Raw genomic sequence first — 26374 nt, forward strand, 5'->3', positions numbered from 1 at the left:
ATAGGAAACAAAAAAGTACTAAAAAGTTATTTTAGTCTGTAGAGGGCAGGACCCCAACTCTGAATATATACAGAGATCAGAAAAGCCCTGAGTAGGTCAACTTCATGCAGTTACTGGCAGAAACAACCTAACTTAAATCTTCCCTCCTGCAAAGAACACAGCAACTCACATGGAGTAACTCATGTTTTCCTTTAGTTTTTGTGTGTTTATTTTAAGGTACAACACTGAAAAACAGGAGTTCAGGATACATTCTCCAAACACATTAGAGACTAATGTGTTACCATGAAAGTACAGGCATAGATGTTAGTTCGTTTCCTCTTAGAAATATGTTAACAATGCCTTTCCAGTTAAAAGAAAGAATGTATTCAAAATTTATCCATCATGTACATTTATGCATCATGTACATGGGAGATATTAGCTGATTTTGATAATTTCTATTAAACATATCAGTTTCTATAAGAAGCCTTTTTAGGTTATAGTTTTTTGAAGTATCTTACATAAATTATTTTTTCAGCCTTTTGGAACAGTGTACATATTATGGGACTGTACATTTTTAAAATGAACAAAGAGATTTGACATTTTGCCTTCCCTCAAAATCATGATAGGCTAGCATGCTTTGGAAATATACATGAATATGAGTATACTTTTTACATTTATTTCTCACTGATGGTCTGTGATTTATTTTCTATGATTCTTTGAAAGATATATTAGAGGCCAAAATCTTTTCTTGCTAAGTATTTTAGCAAGGTAGAATGTTACCTTGCATAAATGGTCAGCAAAAATCAAACATGAAAATAAACAGAATTACTACAGCATAAGATGGACCTACATCAGGGTTTCACTTTATTTATGTGATTTTCTTTCTGGTTTGCACTGATATCAGTTTAACTACTCATGTATATATAAAGGAAGACTGCAAGAAGATTGTGTACAGTTTTGGATTCATATATAATTGCAAAGACCTATAATACTTGATGTGAACAAGGATGAAGAATTGCATTTCAAATACCACTTTGCAGACTTGACCTCCATTTTCTCTCTTTTTGTTTTGTTCGCTGTTTCTCTGAAAATCAAATCTTTTTGAGCCCTGTGAGCACAGCAGTGATGTGCATGCTGGTACCAGTGAGTCACTGAAAACATCTGGTCATGCCTTTTAAACCCAGATTACACAGATGAGAAGACAAATTGGTTAAATCATTAGCCTAGGAATTAAGAAACTGATTTCAGGTTTCAATTCAGCCTGTAAGACGCAGGTAAATTAATTAACTTATTCCTTCCTCAGTTTTTCTGTCTGGAAAACCCTGCTTCCTTTTGCTCAAGTACCATAATCTGTTAACATCTTTATAGTTCAAGGATATTACAGTAGTAGAAAATATGTAAAATACTTTGAATAATGAACTTGTGAAAATCCAAGATATCTGAGAAAATAAATACTGACCATTGAGGACAACTGGTGATTCCTTAATCCCAGTTATGGTATGCAGGAGAAGATAAACCCCATTTTGAGATTTAAGCTGAGGTTTCTTTAGCATTCACAAAATTTGGGCCTAGAGTTAGAGGAGTTGGGAAGATGGTTTGGACAGGAAGGATTATGGTTACTTTACATTTATTTTCAACCTTAACTAGCACCTTGAGGATGGGAAAGCAGAAATAAGATCTTATGCATCTTACCTATTTCTTCTTTTGTAAGATGCAAAAACCATTTCCATACTAGGTAATTAAGCAGCACACTGGGGAACTTTTTGAGCACTGGACTATGATTTTTTTATACCGTTATGTTCTTACAGCAGCCCTTGGCACAGTTTTGGCCTGGGGTGCCTAGTGGTCTTGCGGACAATTCGCATGCATGTGCTGGGAGTTAGTATGGGCGAGGGACCACTCTCAAAGAATCAATTTACATGTGTCACTCTGTTTGGAAGGTAAAAGTGTTTAATGGCATAGAAATAGGCTACTCAGTGCCAGCTGACTTTTGTGCTTGAAAGGAATGCAAGCCATGTTTAATTTATTAGTTTGGACAGAGTCTGTGGGATCAAAAATATTCAGAAACAGCAACCCTGAAGGCTACTGTTGATTTACTCTAAGAAGAAAAAAAACTACAATGAAATATAATCAGGGAGCAAAAAAAAGTACGGAGAAATTGAGAAGTGAAACGGGGGAAAAAATTGTGAGTCTGAAACATCCCCTCCCTGTTCATACACTTTGTTCTATATAAATGCTGATTTTTTATTTCTATGGATAGGTAAGGGACCTTCTACATTCAGCTGCCTTCAGGTCTGTGTCATCATCCACATGTCAGCTGATCAGCCACCTTCCACTTAAAAAGATCTCTACTTTGGGACAGGCTTCTTTAACAAGGGTGAGAATAAAGTTATGGTGTCTTGTGTTAAACATGACAGTTGGCTATCCATCACTCCACACTGGGTACACATCTGAGATATTCTCAGGAGTCAGTTGTGCTGCTATTTGGAGACAGTTTCCCAGACAGTGTTTAGATCAGATGTTTGGAATTTTTTTCGGGTTAGAAATAAAGATCACAGTATAATGATACGTGGTCAGAGCTGGTCATTGCATAACTTGGGTAGAATAACTTCCCTTATTCCCTATGTGGAACCAGCAGCTACTGCCCATATGCAAAATATACCGTGTTATTGCTGGGTAACCAGGACTTCCCTGGCTGTGAGTGTACAAGTTGACACAAACAAGCAGATTTCATAATTAACTGTTTGGTAAAGGTCCAAGTTCTATCTCTCTTTAAGCTGCCAACCTGCACCATGTCTGGTATAGGCAGGGATGAAGGGGCAGGACCTCGAGTTTAGGGAAGAATAATCTCTGTATATATATATATGTATATTAATATATATGTCAAATAAATGCAAAATGAGGGCACTGGTCATGAAACCATTTACAAATTCCCGAACAACCAGGCTTTTGAACAAGACTTTTTTTTTTTCTCTACAATAGGCGGTCAGCAAAGGTTACTTTAATAAGGACAAAGTAATTATCTTTTGCCTTATTTTTGAAATTTATTCCTCTAAAAATTATAACTTCTGGTGCTTTAATGCTAATAATAGATTTATCAGCTTGTAAGAAAAGTCTAAATGGTACATCCATATCTACATTTACATTTATCAATTGCCTGCTGCTATGTTTATCTATCTAAACTTCATGCCATTTGTGCCATTGTTTGAAAGGTAACGTCGTTGCTCAAAAGTCATATTATTTCAAGACTTTACTGGCTGTGAGAAAAAAATGTAACGCAAGCATCATCTGTGTTCATACAGGGTTTCGTTTTGAAGCCACAGAAGAACAAAGAGGAACAATCACTTAGAAGGCCCCTGGGCTAAGGCACAGGCAGGGAGTCCATGCAAGCCTGCTCATGACCTTGGCATCATTTTTCCACATACAGGGGAATGATGGCAAAGTTGGTTCAATTTATTTTTCTCTCTGACTTGATGGGGATAAAGCTGGTGGACTTTGTTTATAATTGGCCTGTTCAAGAAAAGATAATTTGTAGAATGACCATTAGGTTGTGTCTCAGAGCTGGGGTTTTTTTGTTGTTGTTGTTCTCTCACAGTGAGAAGGCAAAATACATGTTTTAGCAATAAAGTTTTTTAAGTAACAGAACTTAATATGCCTATTACTAGTTTGGAGTCTGTTTATTTTAAAGAGATAAGGTCATGGAGAACTGAAAATACCTAGGTAACAATAGTGTCCATTCCTGAGGCAAGTTCATGCAACTGATTGCAATACCAGGCCACTTTCTTTAGGTAATCATGTATATGTCAAGGCACTGTTCAGTGCACTTTTTCACTAATAAGAGATGGCAGTGTCAGTGTTTCTACATCAGCACTGAACAAGTGGCTTTTTTTTAATAGCAGAAATTCTTCAAATACAGTATTTTTCCCCCTCTCTTTTTCTTCAGATGTTTTCTTCTCTTCTCTCTAACCTTTTCTGGTTGTGTGCAGTGTGTCATCCCTCAAACCCCAGCCTTTATTTCTGTGCTAGCTCTTAGTCAGACAACTGCATATAAAGTTTTGACAGTTAGCATACCCCAAATCCTCCAAAATATTGCAGTTAGTCGTGTAGTACCGGTATGGCAATTGTTTTTAATGCTATGGATAATGGCCACTGTATAAATATTTTGAGGTATGCTGAAATGAATCACAAATACGTCTTAGGTGTAGATTCTTAACTAGGCAATTGTTAAAATTGGGAATTTCATAATATAGCCTACCTGATACAGCTCTACATAAACATGATATTACTATATATGTGCCAGGAAGGTGCACAGACAAGTAGACTTGGAGGTTTTAGCTAGCTTTAATTACTCTTGGGAATAATAAACAGATTCACATCATGTTTACTAAAACTGCTGCCTTACTGCAGAAAAAATTTACAAATCTCAAATGTTCTTTGTCCACCAATAAATCTAAATAGTTAAGGTTTACTGAAACATATACCATTATGAGACCTCTCCTCTGCATCTACCTGCCATTCAGTTTCTCTGGAAATAAATTACAGTTCTGCTGGACTTTCTGTCAATATACACATGTATATGTATCTCCATATACTCAATCACTTGTGATAGATTAGTTTCCTCTGTTAGTGTATTCCTCTTCCAAGCTACGGATAAATTTCAAGTTTTCATTTGACTGGTGTCCTCGTTATATTTTCAGGCTCCAGGGAGTGAGCCTATGGTTCTTTTTGAGATAACTACAACTGAGAATTTGCTTTTTTATTTTAAATAATGTGTATCTTTGCTGTTTCCAAAATCTCCCTCTTCCTGTTAGTAGTATGTAGTATTGTTTGAAGACTCAGTGCTAAGCAATACATTGAGGAAAACATGTTCTTTGCTTTAGAAACTTGTATTTCTGGACACATAAACAATACAGAATGAATAGGAAACACAGCAAGGGTCCTCTTCTACAGCCTACCGATGTTAACAGAAAGACTTCTGTGGCCTTTACACAACCACTAAGTGACCAAAAGACTTGTATTCAAAGGTGGTATATGCCTATGAGAGTTTCAGTTAGACAGAATCATGAAGGAGGAATGCTACACAGAAGGACGGCAATGAAGAAAGCTGCAGCTACATAATACAGTGGAAGAAGGGAGTTCTTATTAAAAAAAAAAAGCTATGTAGGAGAAGACACAAAGACAAGAAATGAAAAAACACCCACCACAAATCATATAGGAAAAGAAAAAAAGTGCTTAGGCATAAAGTCTTGGGCAGAGAGAAAACACAAGAGCAGAGATGCAGCACGCATTCATTTAGGGCCTTAAATCTTAACTAAATTTTAGTGTATTTTTTGTCTGAGAATCGAATGAGTCTTTAAATATTTCTACCTTCAAAAAGCAGTTTGACAGACCTGTTATTTGACTAACCTAATTTATTTGGAGTGAATTACAAAATCAGAAATGAGAATTGGAAGGTCTCCGTACAGCTCCTCATACTCTGTGCTGACAAAATGTTTTTCAGCTTCTGAAGGAACTGTGCCTACATGAGGGCTACTAGAAAAACCTTACCATACATCATACATCATACATTTGAACATCATACAGCCTCACAGTGCATCTAGCAAAATGACATTTATTGGGCCTTCTTAAATAATCTCTTGGCAATACATGCACTCTTCACAGCATATTTATGCCTGAGCACTACATTTGGAAAAAAATACCACATTAACATATTAATTCAGTTTGTGTCATACTTACTAACTTTACTTGCAATTATAGAGAAATTGTACTGTGCTGTGCTTTCTCTGTCCAGTAATTCATTAGTTGCAATGGTTCCTTCAGTAGCATCTATTGTAAAGTAGCTGTCTACATCATTCTTCCAATCGATGAAATACCTGTATGTGAAAAATATTAAACAAAGTAGATGCAAATGTGCAGAGATTACACATTTACCATAACAGCAGTCTAGCTAGCTCAAGTTTTGTTATTTTTCTCTTCCCAGCTATTACCATCCTTGCAGGAAGAAGACAATAAAGAATGTTTTTTTAATTTATTTTTTGCAGAGTTGGAATGCTCAAGGAAAAATGAGATATAATAAAAGTTTTAGTACTTCTGATGTTCAGATTATTTGAAATCTTTGAGCTCCCAAGAAGCTGATGCATAGATTCTGTGACCCTGATCACTTATACCAGTCACTTCGGAAAGCACTAGATAGGCTTAGAGGGAAAAAGAGAAAAGATATGTGAAATAGTGCTTAAGGTATGAATAGCGATGAAGAGTGGATCACATCTGGTCTCTTTACATCCATTTGTAGCTGCAATAGGCTGGAAGTAGCCTCACTGGGCTTGCTAAGAGGTGTCCTAGTGGATGTATACAGGCTGTTGGCACAGTCTACTCACCTAAGAGACGTTGGAAGAGTCACAGTATGGAAGATGGAGAAGAGGATGCTTATTCGCCCACACATATAGAAGCAATAAAAGGCTCTTTGCCTTTGGGAAGAATAGGCAACTTTCACTTTCACTGGAGCTGTGAGGAACAGGGCAATACCATTGCTTTTTTATTCTACTGAGCCTTTGTTTGTAAAAAAGTATGAACATAGAACAGATCCAAAACTCAAAATGTGTACTTATTTGTTATTTTTCCCTAGAAGGACTTAATAGAAAGCAGAGATGTGCTTGTAAATATAGCTGCTTAAAATAAATCTGATAATTATTCCAAACCCATTTCCCTTAAGTGCTAATTAATTTGAAAGTTTATTTTCACATTTGATGCTGTTGTTTGTAGTCATAACAGAATAATAATTTTTCTGATGCAGTGCCGCCAGCTACTAATTTCCTTTTCATTGTTAGTCTCTTCATACCTTGATGATGTTTCTCAAAAACTAGGCAGGAAGAAATTGAGAAAGCCATTGGTGAGCAGTAGGCAATAAGAACAAAGTGGCACTCAACAAGAAGTACATTTAGAAGATCATAAAGGCAAAAGGACCATGCCTACGACACCTCATTGCACATAAACCAGTGAGAATAAAAACTAGTATTTCCTTCTCTGATTAGTGTGATTTATGGAAAGAATATATAGGGAATGTAATGATAAACACTATGTTTATTGCTGTAGAAGGAAGCAATGGTAGAGTGGACTATATGGCATATTCCTGAAGAAAATATCTCAGGTTGGGACTGAAGAATACCAATCGCTCAGGAAGACTTGAAGAGTAAAAAAATCACAAATAAGGTACCATGCTCCTTTGGAGACATTTTGTTTAATCAAAATCAGAAGAAAATCCTATCTGTAGATGAAGTAGGCTATTTCATCAATTGACAGGCACCATTACCAGTTCACCGCTTTATTTGAAAAGCCTCAAATGATTTGCTAAAGGCAGCATGTACCCTTTTACACAGCTGAGCAGGCACATTTTCTTGAATATGATAATATTGTCTACCCACATTTGTAATTTCAATCTCATTGTCCAAAATTTGGTTGACATAAAAATTATGAAAAAAATATAAGCCATGTATTAGAAATATCGTTACACTGAGATACTCTTTCACAAACAGTAAAATTACTTTTTCAGGCTTTGCATATTTAATAGATTATAATTTCTTCCAAAATTAAATATGCAGCCACCCACAAATAAATGGGATTGCAGCATGAGAAAGTAACTTTGCTTATCTTTCCCCTTAGGAGGATGAGCTTTGTCTAAGTACCCTACACACCACAATACAAACCAGGGAAGAAAGTACAGGACCTAATTCAAAGCACAGTGCAGGTGATAGCCTCCTTAACCAGGAAGCTTTGAAACTACAGAAAACATACTCAGATTGAACACTGTTGTGTTTGAAGTAGAGTTCAAGCATGAATATTTGTAGGATCAGAATCTGATAGTCTATATGCAAGCATTCAAGCAGGTGATTAACTTCATGCACGAGCCCAGTATGCCTATTCCTAAACATAAACATCAGCATGATCAAAGTCCACAATAAGCGTGGCAAGACTAGCACTGCTCTGCTGACACTAATGGCAGAATTCCTCTTGGCTTCAGTGGAAGTAGGATCTGTGGGAACTGAACAGTTTGATAAAAACAACTGTAACTCTTCTTCCAAATTCATTGTCTTTGCCTGCGTTAACACTGTGGAAACTATTATGTCAGCATTATTAGTATTGTTAGTCTTTTTTTTTTTTATTTTCCCTTTGGCATTATTTTTAAAGACATCCCTCCTTTCTCTCTCCATGTGCTACACATATGGTAAAATTAGGGGTCGAACAGTCAGTCATTTCAATTCCTCTCATCCTAAGAAACTATATATTCAATTAGAGAACAGAGGGAAGAGGACTAAGAGGAAGCATTGGAGATGTATTGCCTAAAATATATATATATTTACAGGAAAAACTGCAAACAAGCAGCCATTCTTCCTCCTTTCATTGGTTGTCTATGTGCAGCACCCATGAAAACATATCTGGCAGAAGATCCTCTTACAGACAGCTCTTCTGGACATAGTACTGCTCCCAGATAGTTCAGTAAGTCTGTAAGGCTTAGTAAAAGAGTGAATGGGACCCCGTCTGGCTGTTTTTCAAATGGGAACATCCCAAAGGGAGGTCACTTTTGGGGGAGGCCCTAAAAGAAATGTAGGTTCCTTTTACAGCCCAAAAGCACTCTTTCATGCAATCTGATGCTCAATGTGAGATTCTTTATAAGCAGTACAGCAAGAGTTAATCTCTTTCTAAGACCAACAGTATTTCCTGAGCTCCGTCTTTTACTTGGAAAAAAGTGCTTTCAAGAAGAGAAGAAATGGGAAAAGGGTCTCCAACCAGAAAAATCAGTAACTTTCCAGAGATAAAGCCAGGTATCTGGGACATAAAGCCTGACATTTGTTGTTAGATTGGGACACAAAGAGGAACACTGTTGAAATACTGGTATTACGACAGCTGTCTAGATCTTCTAGTCATGGTCTAGCAGTTTGAAGCAACTGAAGTTGGTTTGTTTGACTGCTCAGAGTTCCTGCAAGACAGATCATGGATAACTGTACTAATCCCAAGAGGCATCTCTCTCCTTGAAAAGTTAGGGAGAACTGGCACAGCCTTACTTGTTGACGTAGGACACAGCAGTATTATTTTTCAGAAGCACCTGAACAGGCCTGCCTGGCAGCTCTGAATACCAGGACATTGATATATTGTTCATATTCACTGACGGGGAAGAAACTTTGAATTATATGTCTCCCTGAACATACTTCTCAGCAGAGGATTGTATTCCAGATTATATTATTGAAGGAGGGGAGGATAAGTGTGGAAGGATAGATATTTGCTAACATTGTTTGGGTCTTCCCAAGAATACCTATATTTGGACATCAAGTAGGATGGAAGAAACAGAATGGAAATATTTGGTTTATAAAATAATAAGGGTCGAGTCTGAAGGACTCTCATACAGGGTGTTCACAAAGACACACACTGCCCTCTTAGGAGCTCCAAGAATAATTTGCATTCATCTTGGCTAAACAGTGAGACTGTGTGCAGCTCATGGGGTCTCACAGAGCACTCCCCTGAAAAAGGGCCCATCTTCTTTTGAAGAGTGGACAATGGGGAAGACTGTGTTGACCCTAGCTGCAGCACAGAAGATAGCAGAGTGCTTGATGGAGTGCTGTTGAATACATGAGTGACAGCAGATCACCCTTGTGAGGATAACAGGAACTCTGAGCCGTCAAGCAGACAACTGTAGTTGCCTCAGACTGTTATACCATGAATAAAAGAACCGGACAGCTGTCCTGCTGCTGCTATGGAAACATGCATGACAACATACTCAGGAGGGATGGGAGGTGGCAGGAGGCTAAGGAGGCTGTTAAGCTCAGGACTAGGGTTGTGGTTTTGGCCTTAAACATTTGGAGAGGAAGACTTCCCTTGTCTAGCAGGGATGGACTTGGGAACGGTGGGGTCCATCCTCACCAAAACTTTGTAAACCTTGCCAGTCTTTCTTTGTTGTTCTATCTTGATAGTGTCAGCAGTGGTTACACAATGCAACAGAAGAATCATATAACAAGTTACAGCATGCAACAACTTAAAGCATATTACTGTCTTTTTTTCCTTTTTTTTAGTTGATGCTTAAACACAATACAGAGTATGTTTTTGTGTGCCCATGAATTGGCCCTTAGTGGAAATTTCACCAGCTGTTCCCAAATTTACAGAGGAAAGCTTATTGCGGCTCGGACTAAGCTCAAAAAGGGGAGCTTAAAAGAAAGTTACAATGTCCTTTACAAGGTAATAGCCATTTTTTTCTGTTTTCCAAAATTCAGCTGAGTATTCTAGTCTTGTTAGTATTACTTTGATAATTAACCTATACTGTTATGGTTTCATACTCAAATCTCCCTTGCATTCCATATACACACACATACATACAAAAATTTCTGTTGATATTTCCACCAGCTAAGAAATATTACAGCCACCATCAATGCTCAGTATCATTTTCTCTTCTCAGCTCTCTTTTGACAGGGTTTTATTGCCTCCAAAGAAGGACAGTCGCAAAGTACTGGCCTAAGTATTTTGTTCTATGCTTTTCAAGAATGTAGGGACACCTTCTTATGAGGTGGTTGTGGTTGCTGGGATTGTTCTAGTGATGGAAGCACTCTCAGGTCTTCTTTTGAAGAGGATGTCATAAATGTAGAGAAAGTAAAAGTAACAGAGAATCAAGAGGTACCAGAAAAATTTACGAGGTGCACAATGTTGGCTCGGTGAAAGCTGGGTCATATCAAGGTCTAAGTGCTCTCTCATGCATTCTTAACCAAGAGGCACCCCGGTGTATTTATCCTTGCTTGTGCTCACATGTAGCTGACAGCTACATCCATCCATACTGAAAAGCAGCATCCAGGTCTCAGACAAGCTGCTTTGACATCATTTTAGACTGGAAGGTCTCAGAGACTAATTAAAGAAGCAGAGTTGCAATACCTTGCCCATATACACCTATACCTCCTAAAAAGAAAGAGCACAATCAGGAACAGTCGTGCATAGCTCAGCCATATCACTGCCTATGAGATGCATGAGGGGACTTATGAATTGAGAAAAAATATTTGTTTCCAGAAAGTTTTCTTTCTGATACGGGACCTGAAAGACGAATAGATGGAGCGCTTGGTAACATGGCTAAACTCTGACCATCTGAAATGGAAAATGCAGTTCTTAAAACTTGTTCATGATATTACAGACATGCAATTCAAGCCAGGAAATGAGCAACGTAAGACATATATAAGTGTGTGTATTTTAGAGGAAGAGAAGATTGCTTTAAAGCTAGACTGGGAGGATTAAGGCCAAATGCCACAGAAGTAAAACTCAAGGAGTTTTAGTTAGAGTGCTAAAACACAGACGATAGGTATGGTGCAGTGACAGTGAACATGAGGAGAGGAGCTCTGACCTGCCCAAGCTGCTGAAAGGAACAGTGAAGAAAAGATGCTGTTTACACCCTTTTTCACTGTTTGTATAGTAAACAGGGAAGGGAAGCATGGATCATGTCCCTAGAGATGCTGTTAAGCTGAAGGCACTCAGACCAAACTTGCTCCTGCTGCAACAGCATGCATACAGAAAATCATCTGAAGCAGTGAAGTACATTATTCAATAGGAATTGGCATGAAAATGGAAAGGAGTCATCCAATTCAGTGAGCAGTAACACATTTAACATTTAATTACTGGCTTTCGCTTTTATTTTACTGTTCCACAAATAGGGTACAGTGATTGTAACCAGACTTCTAAAAGAAGAAAAGGAAAGGAAAAAAAAAAAAAAGAAAAAAAAAGGTGAGGGGGGACACATTCCTTTAATTTTTATATTTGATACAGAGTTGTCCTTCATCATCTGTGACACTCATCAGCACAAATATTCTTGTCTGTATTTCAATTTATATTGTGAAATTGTACCTTAAGCAGACCCAGATGGTGAATCTAAGAAAACCCAAACCACAATTTTTCTGTGTACACTCTGAATAATTTGGCTGACAACCCCAGTTTAGAAAGCATACTCCAACTACAGCTTGTCAAGCCCAAGCACTGGAATGAAGCATTTTAGATGTAAGAAAATTCCTGATGTGGTGGGATTAAAAGAAATATCATTTCTAAGAGAAACTATGCTTTCAACTGTGCTTTTCCAACCCACAATTTTTTCCAACTTCAAGTATGTACTTAATGCCTTTCCCTGTAACTGACCCATATTGGAAAGATCCTTCCTTTCACTTTCTGTAGTTTCTTGACTGGCTGGGCTCTTTTTAAGTTTAATTTCACTGAAGGTGCTCTTCCGCTGGGTCCCCAGTCTCTTCTGATCTTCCCCAAGCACTGCATCCTTGCCCAGCCACTCTGGAAAGGCCCTATGGCAGGTCAGTGGTGGGAGCAGGAGGTGCCTGCAGCTCTCAGATGGGCTAAGGCACCTCTGAGTGTGCTTGTGTCACCCTGCAGACACCTGAGGAGCTGCTTGTGATGCAGGTCTCGATTTAGGCAACTCAGTCACCTGAGGTAGAGGCAACTTTCTCAGTTCAGCTGAATCATTGGTGTACTTCGCTGCTTGAAACTGGTTTGCTTAGTATTACCCACTTGAGAGGTTTCAGTTTGACAGCTCTGAGAGAACTGTTACTGAAAGTAGTTCTGTTGATAAGGAGCAAATGAGCAATATGTATGAAATGTTAATATATGCAAATTAGCTACTCTGGACTATGAATCTTAAATTATTAAGGGAATGAAAGAATTTACAGAAACACAGACTTTTTCTGTTTTGAGGGGGAAAGATCATGGGAAGAAATGGGAACAACAACAACAATAAAACAAAGTTAATACTGATCTTCAAAAGGGGAAAGGATAACTGTCCTGGTAATTTCTCTCCTGTAACTGAAGGCTATATTTTGTGTCATGCAAAATATCAGATCTGTAGGCCAAGACCCTCAGAGATAGCTAAGTGATTGACTTCAGAAGATATGGACTTAGGTGATTCCTCTTTTTCTTATTAAGTTACTTGGTGCCTCATTGCAACAAGTATCCTCAAGTTAAAAAAGACAGTGGCAATATGAGCTCAGCACAACTGGAAATTAGGCATTTGAAGGTTAAAGGCTTCTGATCATTGTGCCTTCATGCAGAATAGACATTTCCTCAAAAGTTCCTGTTGATTTTTTTAGTTTAAGAGGGACAAATAACCCAGTTGATAGAGGTCTTTTATAAAAATATCTCAACTTGTCTCAACTCACACTTTGCTGATGTAAAGCACATTCCTTACTCTGGTACCTAGTGAGACAGAACACTGATTTTTGGGAGAAAAATGTTGCAAAGAAAGGTGAGGGATGAAACAACAATTTGCTGTAATGTGATAGATCACTATTGGTGTATGTGACCTTAAATTGTTTAAACCGTGTTGACTTGAAGTTTTATTTAAATATTGAACTGCAGGTAAATGAAATTCAGAGTTTATGCCAACTTGGGACAGTTAAATACCACCCATCATATCAGAAATAATAGATGGGAACCTAAAAAAATTAGAAACATAAATGAAAGATAATAAGATTCATTTGGAAATTGTAATCACTTAGGATTTTTTGTAATTCCAATACATATATAATTAAATAGATGAAAGAAACATGTAAAGCAGGAGTGACAAAAGGGGTGAGGGACTAGAAGAATACAAATGAGACTTTAGGTGTGATTTGACTACCTGAAGTCCAAAGGAATTTTCATGAGTAGAATAATCATGTGCTGTGGCTGGAAATTAATAGATTACTGCATATAAACAGGTGTTGAGAAAACAACACTTCTACAACAGAATTTTGTCCTGGGCATTACATCACTAGATAGATATCAACAAATTGGAGGGAGTTTACAGAAGAGCAAGGAAAACTGTCTTGGGTCTAGGCATCATGAATTATAAGGAAAGATTAAAAGAACTAAAGTATGTTTAGCTTGGATAAGAGATGACAAAAGGGAGACATGATAATGGTCTACAGATAGCTGAAGGACTTAAACACTGAGAAAGGAAAGGTATTATTTTGTTCAGCACAGAGAAGCAGAGGGGCAAAATTAAGAAAGGGAAAATTTATGTTATGTAGCAAAATCTTTCTGGCAGTGATGTATATTATGCTGCACACAAGAGGAATGATACAAGTTCTGTTACTTGATACCACAAAGCTAAGCTGGGTAAAGTAATGGAGACTGCGCAGTAAGGGAAATTTCTAGAAAGATGGACAGAATAATCCTATTAGTTCCTGTAAAGCTAAACTCTGATACATAACAAGAAACAGTATCTTCATGCCAATCACACTCAGTTACAAATCTGCTCCAAGGTGCAGTTCCAAATATTTCAAAATATAACCATAAAAGGTTTTTTGTTTTTTGTTTTTTGTTTTTTTTTTTAAGATTGCAGTTATTAAAAAGTAGAGAAACAGAAAAATCACTACTACAATATGAAACAAGAAATTCAGACTTCAAGTAAGCCTGAAAGAGATTAAAATGTTAGAGAATGTAATGTGTTGAAGCATGCAAACCACTTTGTGTCCTCCAAAATCCCATCCTGCCATTGAAATTTCCTTCCTGCAATTCCTAAGATCATCCATATACTGAGTTATTGTTGTGTAAAATTAAAAAAAAATCGTATCACCATGTGTACATACATACATACTTGAAACACTAAGTCAGTTCTTTATTGCTCTTCTCAAATGTAACTGCTGAACTCTTCTGCTGATTACTGAAGTATCTTCCATTCCAGTTAAGACTGAAGAGTCATTGCTATGATTTTTCTAAAGGTGCAATCAAGAATTTTCAAAGCAAGTCTTCTGTAGACTATGCATGCTTAGAGAAGCCATGAAGTTCAAACAAGTATAATTAGATGTAATGTAACATTTTATTTTCCTGTGCTAAATGATACAGTCATCTGAGTTATCATCTGCTTTTAAGGCTAAATAAGATAGTTAGATTTCCAGAGTCTTCCGTGGGGCTGCAGCACTTGAATCAGTATTAAGTTACTTTAGTTACTTTTTCATACCTTTGTTTGGTTTAAAGATTACCCTTGATTCTGAGTCTTGTGGTTTGCTATTAATTTAAAAATGCTGTCTCTCAAGGTTTTACAAGAGCAGCAATGGTAAATATCCTTTTTTCTTTTCTGTGCAGCATGTTAATAGGAAATAAGGTGTAATGCACTACTTGCCTAACAGTAGCAGACAAGTCTTTGCATATCATTCACCTTGTCCTGTGGTAATACAACCAAAAGGTTCCTTCTCATATTTCTTTAAGTGCCCTTTACACTATACAACCCAGCAACTGTTGTGCTGTATGTATACAAAGTATTAGATACATAAAAGATTAGATGTATGTAATAAAATAAAAATACTTTTTCTTGAATAAAACTGTTAATATCGAAAATTAATTTCTTAATATAATGAAAAGAAATAGGATGTCTCTTGTGCAGAACTCCTAGTTTTAATACCTTGGTTTTAATACTGTGATATTCTGCTTAGAGGAAGTAAATCCAGTCAAACTTATCTACTGTCATATAAAAACATAATCTGATATATTCATAGTAAGAGTTATTGAAAAATCTAATGCTAATAACAGCAAAATAACATTTGAAGTTTTGCTCTAAAATTTTCCTGTCATTAAGCAAAAAATGTAAGGGATGTGGTAATGTTCCAAAGTGGCAGATGCTGTTTTGCTAGGTTGCCTTTTTTTGTTTATATGTTTAAATAATTTATTAAGCCATCTCCCTTAATGGGAGCAGAAGCTTTCTGTACCTTTGCTGAATATCTTCAGAACACTGCTGAGGTGTTAGATGTCAAACCAAAGGAAACCTTGACTGATTTGCTGTCAGATCTTATCCTTTGGGTAATCCCATGGATACCAGCTGGATCCCAGAAGAGCCCTACCCATGCAGTTACATAATAATCTCAGTGCTTAATTTTTTAATTTTTTTCCCCAGGGGGGTAGTAGGCATGAAAAAAAAAAGCCAAACAAAAAACCCCCACAAACAAAAAACAAACCCTAGCTGAAATGTGAAAAGGAACCAGTGCAACCATTCAGTACTATCTAACTATTGCCATTAAATCTTAACATAACATCTCTCCTAACTGCCAAGTCAGACACAATCACAGAAGGGCTTCTGCTGCTGTTTCAAGTTAGGTGGTTATTACCTACCCTCACCTCACTCCCTGCTTCCAATCAGTATTAGTCCTACAGTTCTCCCAAATGCGATTTTCTTTTAAAATTAAATGGGCCAGTTTGTAAAGAAGTAGTTTGGTTTCAGCTGTTTTCTAACCTAACCTGTTTCACAAATTGGGTTAATGGGCAGTTGCACTTGCAGAACTGATGCCGATAACCCTCTCACGGGTGATGCTTTGAAATGAGCTTCTCAAGGTTGCATATTCAGATGCAGCCAAAAAATGAACAGCCAATGTAGTTGGTCTAACTTGCTCTAAGTACCTTTACTGCCATATAATAACACAAAAACAACAAGGTGAGGGTAGGTAGAAAGGTCTTAGTGGCATTGCTTTGTTCACAGGTAGCAAAAAGTAGAGGTGCCTGTGTGGGTGATGCCATATAAGTGGCAGAATTGTCTTCCATGTTATACCACCTCACACTTGCCACACTTAAAAATAGATACACCCCCCAATTTACTGATATATTAAAATACTTCTGACAGTTTTACCATAACCTTTCTTTGCTCATTCCACTCAAAATACCATATTTCTTTATGATTTTGTAGAGATTTTCGAAGTTACTTAGCACTGATGTAAAGGTATTTTAATAGTCCAAGCTGTGTGTTTTTGAACATCCCACTAAAGTAATGTATCTAGTCTTTTAGTGGAAGGATAGCTTTGTATTTGTTAAAATATTTGGGCTTAAAAAGCAGAAAAAAATTGAATTATTTTGATAGAAGCCCAAATAAGTTGTTGTACTCCTCTGTGCCCTTTTCCTAAGGAGTTCAGCAGTATAATTTCTCAGACTGATATCCTGTGAGCAGTACTTCAGCCTTCCCAGAATGAATCTTGTCTATACTGCACATCAGGTAGTGATGCTTTAGAGAAGGACAGATGGAATTGCTACACTTTGGGAGAAGGAGCAAACAATTCTTGTCAGAATGTCCCATGCCTATCATCTTCACACCTTTCATATAACACACAATCTTCCCCATGGAAAAAAAAGCACAATTTGAGTCTTCTGCATACTACATGACTGGGTTCACAGTCCTTCATACATGGCTGCATACTTCTGCATTTTTAATCAGGAGGGTGAAGGATTAGTGATTTTAGCAGTTGGTAGTTACCTGATCTGGAATGAGTAATATCAGTGCAAACAAATTATACTTTGCTCCTTTGGAGAAAATCAACCATTATGCGGAATTAATTGACAGGGAAGCAGTGGCTGCAGACAGCCAGACTCTTAACGATGGGTCTGAGTCAAGCAAGGAAAGCTGTTAAACTTTTCATAAGCCTTATAAATCTTACATAAGAATTTTAGTAAAACACGCTAGGCAATATAGGAAATAAAATGTGCTGCAGTTCATTTATCAGCCCTTGCAAACTGCCAGTTCTGCCTGTCTACGAATTCCTGTGCTTCCTCCCCTCTCTCCCTTTAAAGGTTTTGTTCATTTGCTTATCAAACCCTTTAGTCAGCTCCACTGTCTGCTCTGCATTTCTCATTACCAGCTGAGTATCTTATCAAAAGCCATTGTCATTTGGAAAATGCATTGTTTTTATTCAGTTTTAACATCATTTTTCCTGCCTCATTGAGCAGGCAGAACTGCAAGACAGCCAGGCAGAGAGAAAGCTTTGTCCTGTAGTTTAATTAAGTCTCAGTTGTTTGGACTGTGAGCAGCAGTAGAAGGCGTGTTGGATTTAATCCACTCACTCCAGGCTTAGCAGTCAATATTGCTATGGTGAGAAAGCAGTAGAGCACTTTCTCTACCAGCACCACAAATTATAGGCCCTGAACACCATTTCACTCTGATTTTGAACGTGTACATTTGCCCTCTGCACTGCTGCCCATGGTTTGTTCTTTCCACCTTCATTCTGCCCATAGCATGAATGACCCACCACCTGCATGCACCAAGGCACCCAGAAACTGGAGGATGCATCTCACATTTGGTGAAGAGAAGAGCTCCTGCTTTGCTGGTTTTAGGTGGGGAAAGGGCATGCTGGGATGGGTGTCTGGATATGTGTCAGTATCTCTATCAATAGGCAGAGTGAGTATAGAAAGACAGGGAGCAAATGAGTCTGAGTAGACCCCCCCAACCCTTAAGAAAGCTGAGAGGGGCAAAACAGATGCAATGACTCTGTCAGATACTCAGCCTCAGTAGAAAGTTGAAACTTTATTTTGTACTTGTGTGCAAGTGACCTAAACACCACTGAATATGACAGAGATGCTTCCTGGGCCTCCGTTCCCATGCCTGGCCTGAAATGCTTTGTCTTTTGATAAAGTGCTAAGGCAATAAGTAGCATAGCTGATATAGAGGACAGCAGGCCTTGTGGCATAAATGCAACAGGAATAATCTTTGATTACTTTGCTTTTGCATCACGTAAATATTAGCTCTGTTCTATATCTTTTGGATACTAAAATCTGAACAAATATCTCATATTTTTCCCCAGAAAAAAGCTGAAGTAAAATGCTGATGCTGAGACAATCAAAGAAAAAGCAAATAACAGCAATCGTGCTGACTCTAGAGAAAACTGCAGCACACAGTAGAGGATTTATCGCTTGCTTAGATCCTCAGCTGGGACTCACTTGGATTGTCAGCTGGATCTGCAAGAGGAAACACTCAGTGAAGTCAGGAACTGGAGGCTGCATTGTTGTTTTGAAGCTGGTTTGGTGAAGCGCTCATAAAGTAAGAGATTATTCAGGACAGCTCTGACACTGCAGGAGCTGCTGTGTTTTCCTTTTTAATTTCTGCTCCCCAATCCCCTGCATGTATAAAGGAATCCAGAATCTGCAGAGATCAATATAAGTATGGAGTCACCTTTTCAAAGGTTTTTACGAATTTCATGAGGGCCTCAGGCAAAAGTTGCTGGATAAGCACCTCCTTGCTCCCCCTTGCATGCTGATGGTCTGACCTGAGCCAAGTCAGGTTCCTTCATTTGCCTCTAAAATTGGTTCTTTCCTCCTACCTGAGCTGGAATTTCTGCGCTGTGTTTCCTCCACACTATTTTCAGATTTACTGCCTAAATTAATCTGTTATTATAAATCTGTAGACTTTTTATTTACATGAATACTGACAGCAGTCTTTTTAATTGTTTTCTTTAGTGTTCGCCCATACTGAACCTCAGCATTGTATTTAGATTATCTTTGCTCTTTTTTCACATCCAGCTATCTTAGATGATCCTGTGCCTGTGTCGCAGATTCACAGAAGGGTTGAGGTTGGAAGGGACCTCGGAGGTCATCTGGTCCAAACCTCCTGCTCAAGCAGGGCCACCTGGACCCAGTTGCCCAGGAGCATGTCTAGATGTTTTTTAATATGTCCACCAAGGGAGACTCCACCACCTCCCTGGACAACCTGTGCCAGTGCTCAGTCACTCTCACAGTTAACAAAGTGTTTCTTGATGTTCAGAGGGAACCTCCTGTGTTTCAGTTTGTGCCCATTGCCTCTGGTCCAGCCACTGAGCACCACTGAAAAAATCCTGGCTCTGTCCTCTTTGCACCCTCCCTTCAGGTATTTATATGCATTGCTAAGACCCCCCTGAACTTTCCCTTCTCCAGGCTGAACAGTCCCAGCTCTCAGCCTTTCCTCACAGAAGAGATACTCCAGTCCCTTCATCATTTTCGTGGCCCTTTGCTGGACTCTCTCGAGTATGTCCATATCTCTCTTGTACTCAGGAGCCCAGAACTGGACACAGTAAAAGTAGAAGTATCTGAGATCTGTCTGCATCTACAGTCAAGATGCGACTGAAACTTCCAAACACATAGATCCCAAAAAGTGTGTAACACTCAACCTTGTTGTTTAAATATTAAGAAGCCTGCAAGCTTGTTAATATTAAAAAAAAATATATTACCAAATACATAAGAAACTCTATATGCAATAATTATTCAAACATAATAATAAACTTGAACATTTTAGGACAGGAAAGTAAAGCCAATGTTTATAAACAGACCTAAAGGAGAAATTCAGACTGAAAGGACTTGAAATCTGACTAGGTTGCGATGGTTAAAATAGTTATTCTTCTGGAAAGGGACATAAAATCTTTAATTAAAAATGTTGAGAAGCTTAATTTTATACTAGGAAGATGGTTTCAGGTTTGACTTTGTGTACCACTGTGCAGAATAAACAACTAACATGCTTCCCTGTAGCACATAAGTTTTTCTTATGGTTGGTTTAAGGCCTGACCCTTTGTAATCCTCTTAGTGTCAAGCCCTGAGAGGTTCACAGCTTGAGGTGATATGGCTGCAGCATTAAACCTCTGTTTTATTCTCACAATTGCTTTCTAGAATGCTTGAGAAATCTATTACTGGAGAAATTTGGAATAAGAGCCCTTGATCAAAAATCAGGAAGACTATTATTTGAGCTAAAGTAAAATTACAGTGTGTGCCTCTGGGATGTGAACTAGCTTTGTAAAATCACATCACCAGGTGGTACAAGTGCTGTGAAGTAAACCAGAACTATTATGGTCATATTGTTCCTTTCCCCTCACTCTGGCTTCTTAGCTATTCTCAATTAATTTAAAAGCTTTCCCTGCCAAGTTGTTCTTTTCTGCCTTGGAGCTGAATGCACACTTCTTGATTTTCAGCATCCACTTCCCTCACAAACAGGTCATTCACTGAAAGCAGTAGTCCATAAACTTTTTGGATCTACAAATACTTTTAGTTCTAAACTCCTGACTGACATTTTATAGCTTAATATCATTGCATATGCCAACTGAAGAACACTTGCTGTTTTTCACAAGCTTCAGTAAGTTGATGAATTACTGACTGTACATAAAGGTTACTGGCCTCTCTCAGTTTTAAATTTTGTTTTCAGTTGCTTTTGACTTGCTGGACTTAGGAAATAATATTTCATGCTGCAAGTGCTTCCAGGAGTCAATGTAGGAAAATTTATGCATGTCAAATGAATCCTAGTAATCTTTTATTTGGGAAGGTCTGACTTTCCTCTAGCGCAGGCTTTCTGACTTGTGCCAGAAAGTACTCACCTTTACTCCATGTTCCTGCCAGTCCTGTGGGCTTTCGCCCACACAGATCAAAAAGTCAGTCTGCATGTGCTCCAAACTGACAAAGAAGTGTTTTTCAGGTCAAGTCTCTGGCTGTTCCCAGTGACAATGCTGCAGCATCACAGAGGGCTAATGAGTGACAATACATTTACCTTCCCCACCAAAGAATGGTGTGTGATCCCTTCAGATTTAAGTCTATAGATTTAAGATCAAGGTTAAAACAAATCTGCACTTTTTTTGTAGTGGCTACTTGTAGTAGTTCCAAGCTGATCACTGGAACCGAGGTACCACAGTCCTTGAATTAATACAACTGAGTCACTCGTCAACTGAGCTGTGGTAACTGTCTGCTTGTGTGCACCTAATCCATTGCAAATGTAAAATAAAACATGTTAATTTAAACTACCATGAAGGGGATTACCATAATAATTTGTTATACACATCTTGCTTCATGGTAAAGGTAAAGCAGAGAGATACTGTCCCTTGTTGTGACTCTGCTGAAGAGCAGAAATTCATTAAGCTGCAAGAAAATAGTTCCTTTTGAAAGACAGTTTATACACAGAAGAGGAAGATTTTTCTGCCTTGTGTTTGAAGAGAAGTCACCTTTCTGGTCAGTCCCTTAAAACCACCCAGTTGCTGAAGAGGAAGCCAGCTCATTCAAACCTAGAGAATGGCAGAGCAGTGCATGGGATCATATGGGGAGGAACTTACAAGAAGAGGACGATGGAGTGGAGGATGTAATTGCATGAGGTCATGAAGACAAAGTCTAGGAGCCAGAGGAGAAAACAGAGGAAGAGTCAGAAAGTCAGAGAGAAATAGGAGGAGGAAGTAGGAGTTTGTTGCCCTATGTCATTTCCAGCATTGCTGGAAGGTAGGTAGATGGGGATGTTGTTGTGTATATGGTAGCTGAGTGCTTGCTGAGACAAATGAGACTGAAAATTAGGGAGGCTGGTGGGGAAAGAGTGGATATGTCAGCCAAATATACCCTTTGGGATTCAGAGAAAATGTTGGGATAGAAACCCAGTTTCTATAGTTCTAGAAAGAGGATCAAAGTAACTGGAACAAAGAGAAAAAATATATCAAGCCACTGAGATAAAAAAAGTCATCTGTTATCAGCAGAAGAAAGGAAGGCAGTAGAGTGGGACACCAATAAAGCTAATGGGATGTGGTTCAGGAGGAAAAAGGCAGAAACCAGCTGTGGGAGAAAGAAAGGTGGACTGTGAAATAGGATACTGGTATTAGACTGCCAGAGCATAGGAGATATAAGAAAACAGTGGGCTAGTAGGAGGAATGAAAAAGATAGCAAGGGATCTTCAGCAGGAACTGAGAGGTACTGATGCAGAGATTTGAGTTGGTTAGCCTGGATAAATTAGAACGTGGAACGTCTTAAAGGTGGTTGAGGAGACTGGGACTTCAGTAAAAGTCAAGGGATGGTGTAGAGCTAAAATTGCAAGAGAAACAGACAGGAGGTTAACAGAGCAAGCAATGTGCAAAACTCCCCAGAGCAGCTAAAAAGGAAATGGTGAGTCAAAATTCCTGAGTCCCACCATCTTTTACCTGTGCAAAACCAACTGGCAAAGCATCTTGTTCCCCTCCAGTGTGATACCATACACAGAAAAATAGCTATCACTTAATCTGTTATTAAATAAAGAGGCTTGAGGTGCTGGAACTAGACGTCCCAGTCTTTCTCTGTATGTATGTAACTGTAAGATACCTTTTGATGTCACAAGATGGGATTTTTCTTTTTGAAGAAAAAGCAAATTCAAAAAGTGTACGCACAAAAAATGCCAGAATAACTATGGGATAAGAAGGTCAAGCACTTTCCTATTAAATACGTAACTTTAATTCATCTTGTTTGTGCTTGTACATTAAGATAAAGTGTCTAAGGATTCAGGAAGAAACCTACTATTTGTATTTTCTCGATCTTTACATGACAAAGTATTGCACTGGGAAAACAGAACCTATCGGTAAAAGTTTCTAGACCACTGTGAACTAGTTCAGAAAATAAATAAGGCTTTTCCTTTGGAAGCACATGCAGGGAATACAGCCTTGTCCCCAAGATACTGTGGGCAGGATTGACCTGTGACTAGTATACATGACCTTTTTCTTTCTTTAATATCACAGTTTCATGACTCTGGACTTGGACAGGAAAATGCACAGTCCCCATGGCTTTCCTGCTTTGAGTGGTTCTTGTGGTTCATAAGGCAAAACTCCTGAGTCAAGCATAGAATATCCGAAGGGCAGTGCTGTGGCAAGGAATATGAAACTCATTGTAATTGGAGTCATAGCTGGGGTTCACATCAGGGGCAAAAATCCTTTCATGCTTTATGCCAGAAGATCATCTCCAAGGAAATCTGACAACTTCAAAGGTGTCAGTGCAAAGTTGTTGAACTTCACACACACTGTTAGATAAAGCTCACTATTCTAGAAAGTATTGCAGATAACTCAGTCTTGCCATCCATTTGCACTTTCTTGTTATTTAGGCAGCTCTGTCTATAACATTCATGCTGTTTGGACATATATAAAAGTGATTTTTAGGAAGTTGTAACATTCCTTGTACCAGAAGTACAAGGATCTTTCCTAAAAACATTTGCATATTTACAAATTCTGCACATTGTCATACACTACAACATAGGTGCTTTTTTTTTTTTTTCTCCCAGACAGCTTGTAACCATCATAAACTAGAGGAGTCTGAGAAGAACACGAGATCGTTGTTCTTTTCAGAAGTGCTTTGGGATTTTTAATGGCCACAAAGTACATGTTCATCTTAACATTTATGCTGGACATTTCTTGCAGCACTATGGATAAAATGGGAATAGACAAAATAGCTCTCCTGAGACACATAAACTCCAGATTTAACACAGTTTGAAAATCAGGTGCACTGGGGTAGTGTTCCAAAACAGCTTCAAAGCCAGTCACCCTTGCAGGTGTTGAATACCTGCAGACACTTTTCTCCTTGTGCTTAATTTCCTGCTTCTTACAGAATGTGCACTCTATGCCATTTCATTTTAACATCTCTAACAAATATCATCCCACGAAACAAACCTTTTAAATTTCCTGACTTGTCCAAAAACTTGACTCCAGTAACAGGAGAAAAGAGAAAAATAATATAAACCTCAACATTTTCAATGGCTTTCAGCAAAATACTTTTATTTTTCTACCAGCTGAATCCAGTCTTCATTCTTAGCTGTTATCTCCCCCTTCCTATATGTGTCTAGCATAACAGAGCTGAAGTTTTTGTCTGATAACATGGATTTAGTTGCTGTGACTAGTGCTGCTTCCTTTCATGTGAGCTGTTCTAGCCTGCTTTGCTCTCCAGAGTTTTGCCTTCTGTTGCATACAGTGCAGATTGGTCTTTTATCCCACTCTCTATTGTTTGGCAGACTGTTGATTTTGTTGTTGTTGTTGTAATGGGCATCTTAATGGCCAAACTGCTCTAGGAAAACATTTCAGAGAAAATTAATGAATTTCTAGAGAAACTGTGCCACCCAGCAAATTCTATGGGCTGTTGCCTCAAAGAACATTACTTGCTTTTCCATGTTTGTTTAGAGGGCATATTTACTCAGAAGATGCTCAGACTCCTTCTTTAAAATATGATTAAATTGATGGAGCCATTCTTTATATCTATGAGATGATCTAGATTTTAAACAGCTGAAAGAGCATAATTGGTTAAGATACATTAAGAAGTTGTAACCACATGCAACTCTTTCAAACTAATTTATGCTTTTCTAACTTCTGGTCATGTACTTTTCTTTTCAGTTAGAGGATATAAAACTTATGGAATATTGAACACTAATACATCAGTAACTAATAATTGCATATAATTTCTTTTTCTGCTTGGACTAGTCAGCATTTGGATACAGGTAGGTTCTTCCAGTGCATGAGAGCATGGTCAGATCTCTGATAAATTAGTAAGAATCTTATTGTTAAATTCAAAAAGCTGGAGATCAGGATGAATACAGAGAATCAAATATATCATCAGGTAAATAAGAGCCAAGGAAGAGATTTCAGGACAGAAACATGAAAATTGATAGAAATAAGTGATCTTACAGTGCTGTAAGAGAGCTGCATGGAGAGGTTTCCAGCTTAATCTTCTCAGCATGTCAACTGGCTTACTGGAACACATCCCCCTCCTTAAAGCAAAGTATCTCCCTCCAAAGTTCACCGAATTCAATCTGTGGCTTACTTCTGGGTAGGAACAGGTGCCTCTGAGAAATAGGTAATACTGGGACATAGTTCATATTTTTCCCTGGGCATGAACCAGCTGGAATCTGTTCATAAAAAGTGACCCTGGGAGCACTTCTGTAGTTTGTCGGTGTAAGGGGTCAGCAAGTAGAGCAGTGAGAGTAAAACGAAAGGGCATTTTATAATATTCCTGATCTTTTAACTGTAGATAGGTATTTGGACACCCAAGTAACGATTTCAGGGTTAAAAAAGGTAGACATGGACACTTTAAAACAGCTTAGGTTTCAATACTACAGTGAGTGCAGTGCATGGAAAAAACATCGTGAAACTATGATTTTTCCTGTGTAGTTGCAAATGTAGGATCAGTAACTAAAGCACTTGAATCTCCTAGGAGGGTTTGTGAAATAAAAAACTCTCACTGAAGAGTGGTTATACATTCAAATGATTCTGCTGTCATATGAAAAACTGCTCAACAATATGATTAAAGGCTTGCTATCTGGTTGCAAGAGAGTATGCTTTTCAACAGAATACTGACTTCAGTGGGGCTATTTTCATAGGCTACCACCAGGGAAAAAGGTTCCCACTTCAGTCTTTGTTAGTGAAGGTTTTGATCCTTTGTCAGGGAAGGAACATGTCACAGATTCATGAACAAATTTATTTCTGTATTAGAAAAGAATGAAGAATGTATTTTAAAAAAAGTAGTGAAACAAACAACATTAGTAATAGTTTTAAGCATTAATTAACAGTGAATTGACGAAGCAGGAGCTAAACAGTCACTGTTGCATGTTAAATTTTTTGCGTATGATTACAACATATCATCTAGCATGCTTATTGTACATTTTGAGAATGTAAGTACTGAGTCAAAATACACATGGTTAATAAACACGGATTAAAGAGTCCAAATTAAATTTGTAGTCAAATATGCATGAATGTCTAGGTACTTGGTAGACACTAGTGGCATTTCCCTGTTCCATCATAGTCCCATTTGATAAACATTAATATTTAAAGATTGATGACTTCCATTATGTCTGCAATATTGCTCACGAAAGTCTGGGAATAAAAATATTTCCTGAAGTCAGATAGGTCCAGCATGAATTGGTACTGGAAGTATG

At 38.1% G+C, this 26374-nt stretch overlaps 1 protein-coding gene across 1 annotated transcript in view; it reads right to left on the reverse strand.

Annotated features, from left to right (window-relative positions):
* CDH12 (cadherin 12) overlaps positions 1–26374 on the reverse strand; it is a 164696-nt gene that overhangs the window by 14222 nt on the left and 124100 nt on the right. Inside the window, exon 7 of the mRNA XM_072851357.1 lies at positions 5716–5852. Coding sequence (XP_072707458.1) covers positions 5716–5852 — 137 coding nt within the window. The remainder of the gene's footprint in view (positions 1–5715; positions 5853–26374) is intronic.

This window comes from Ciconia boyciana, chromosome 2 (genome assembly GCF_034638445.1).
Source record: "Ciconia boyciana chromosome 2, ASM3463844v1, whole genome shotgun sequence".
Lineage (NCBI taxonomy): Eukaryota > Metazoa > Chordata > Aves > Ciconiiformes > Ciconiidae > Ciconia > Ciconia boyciana.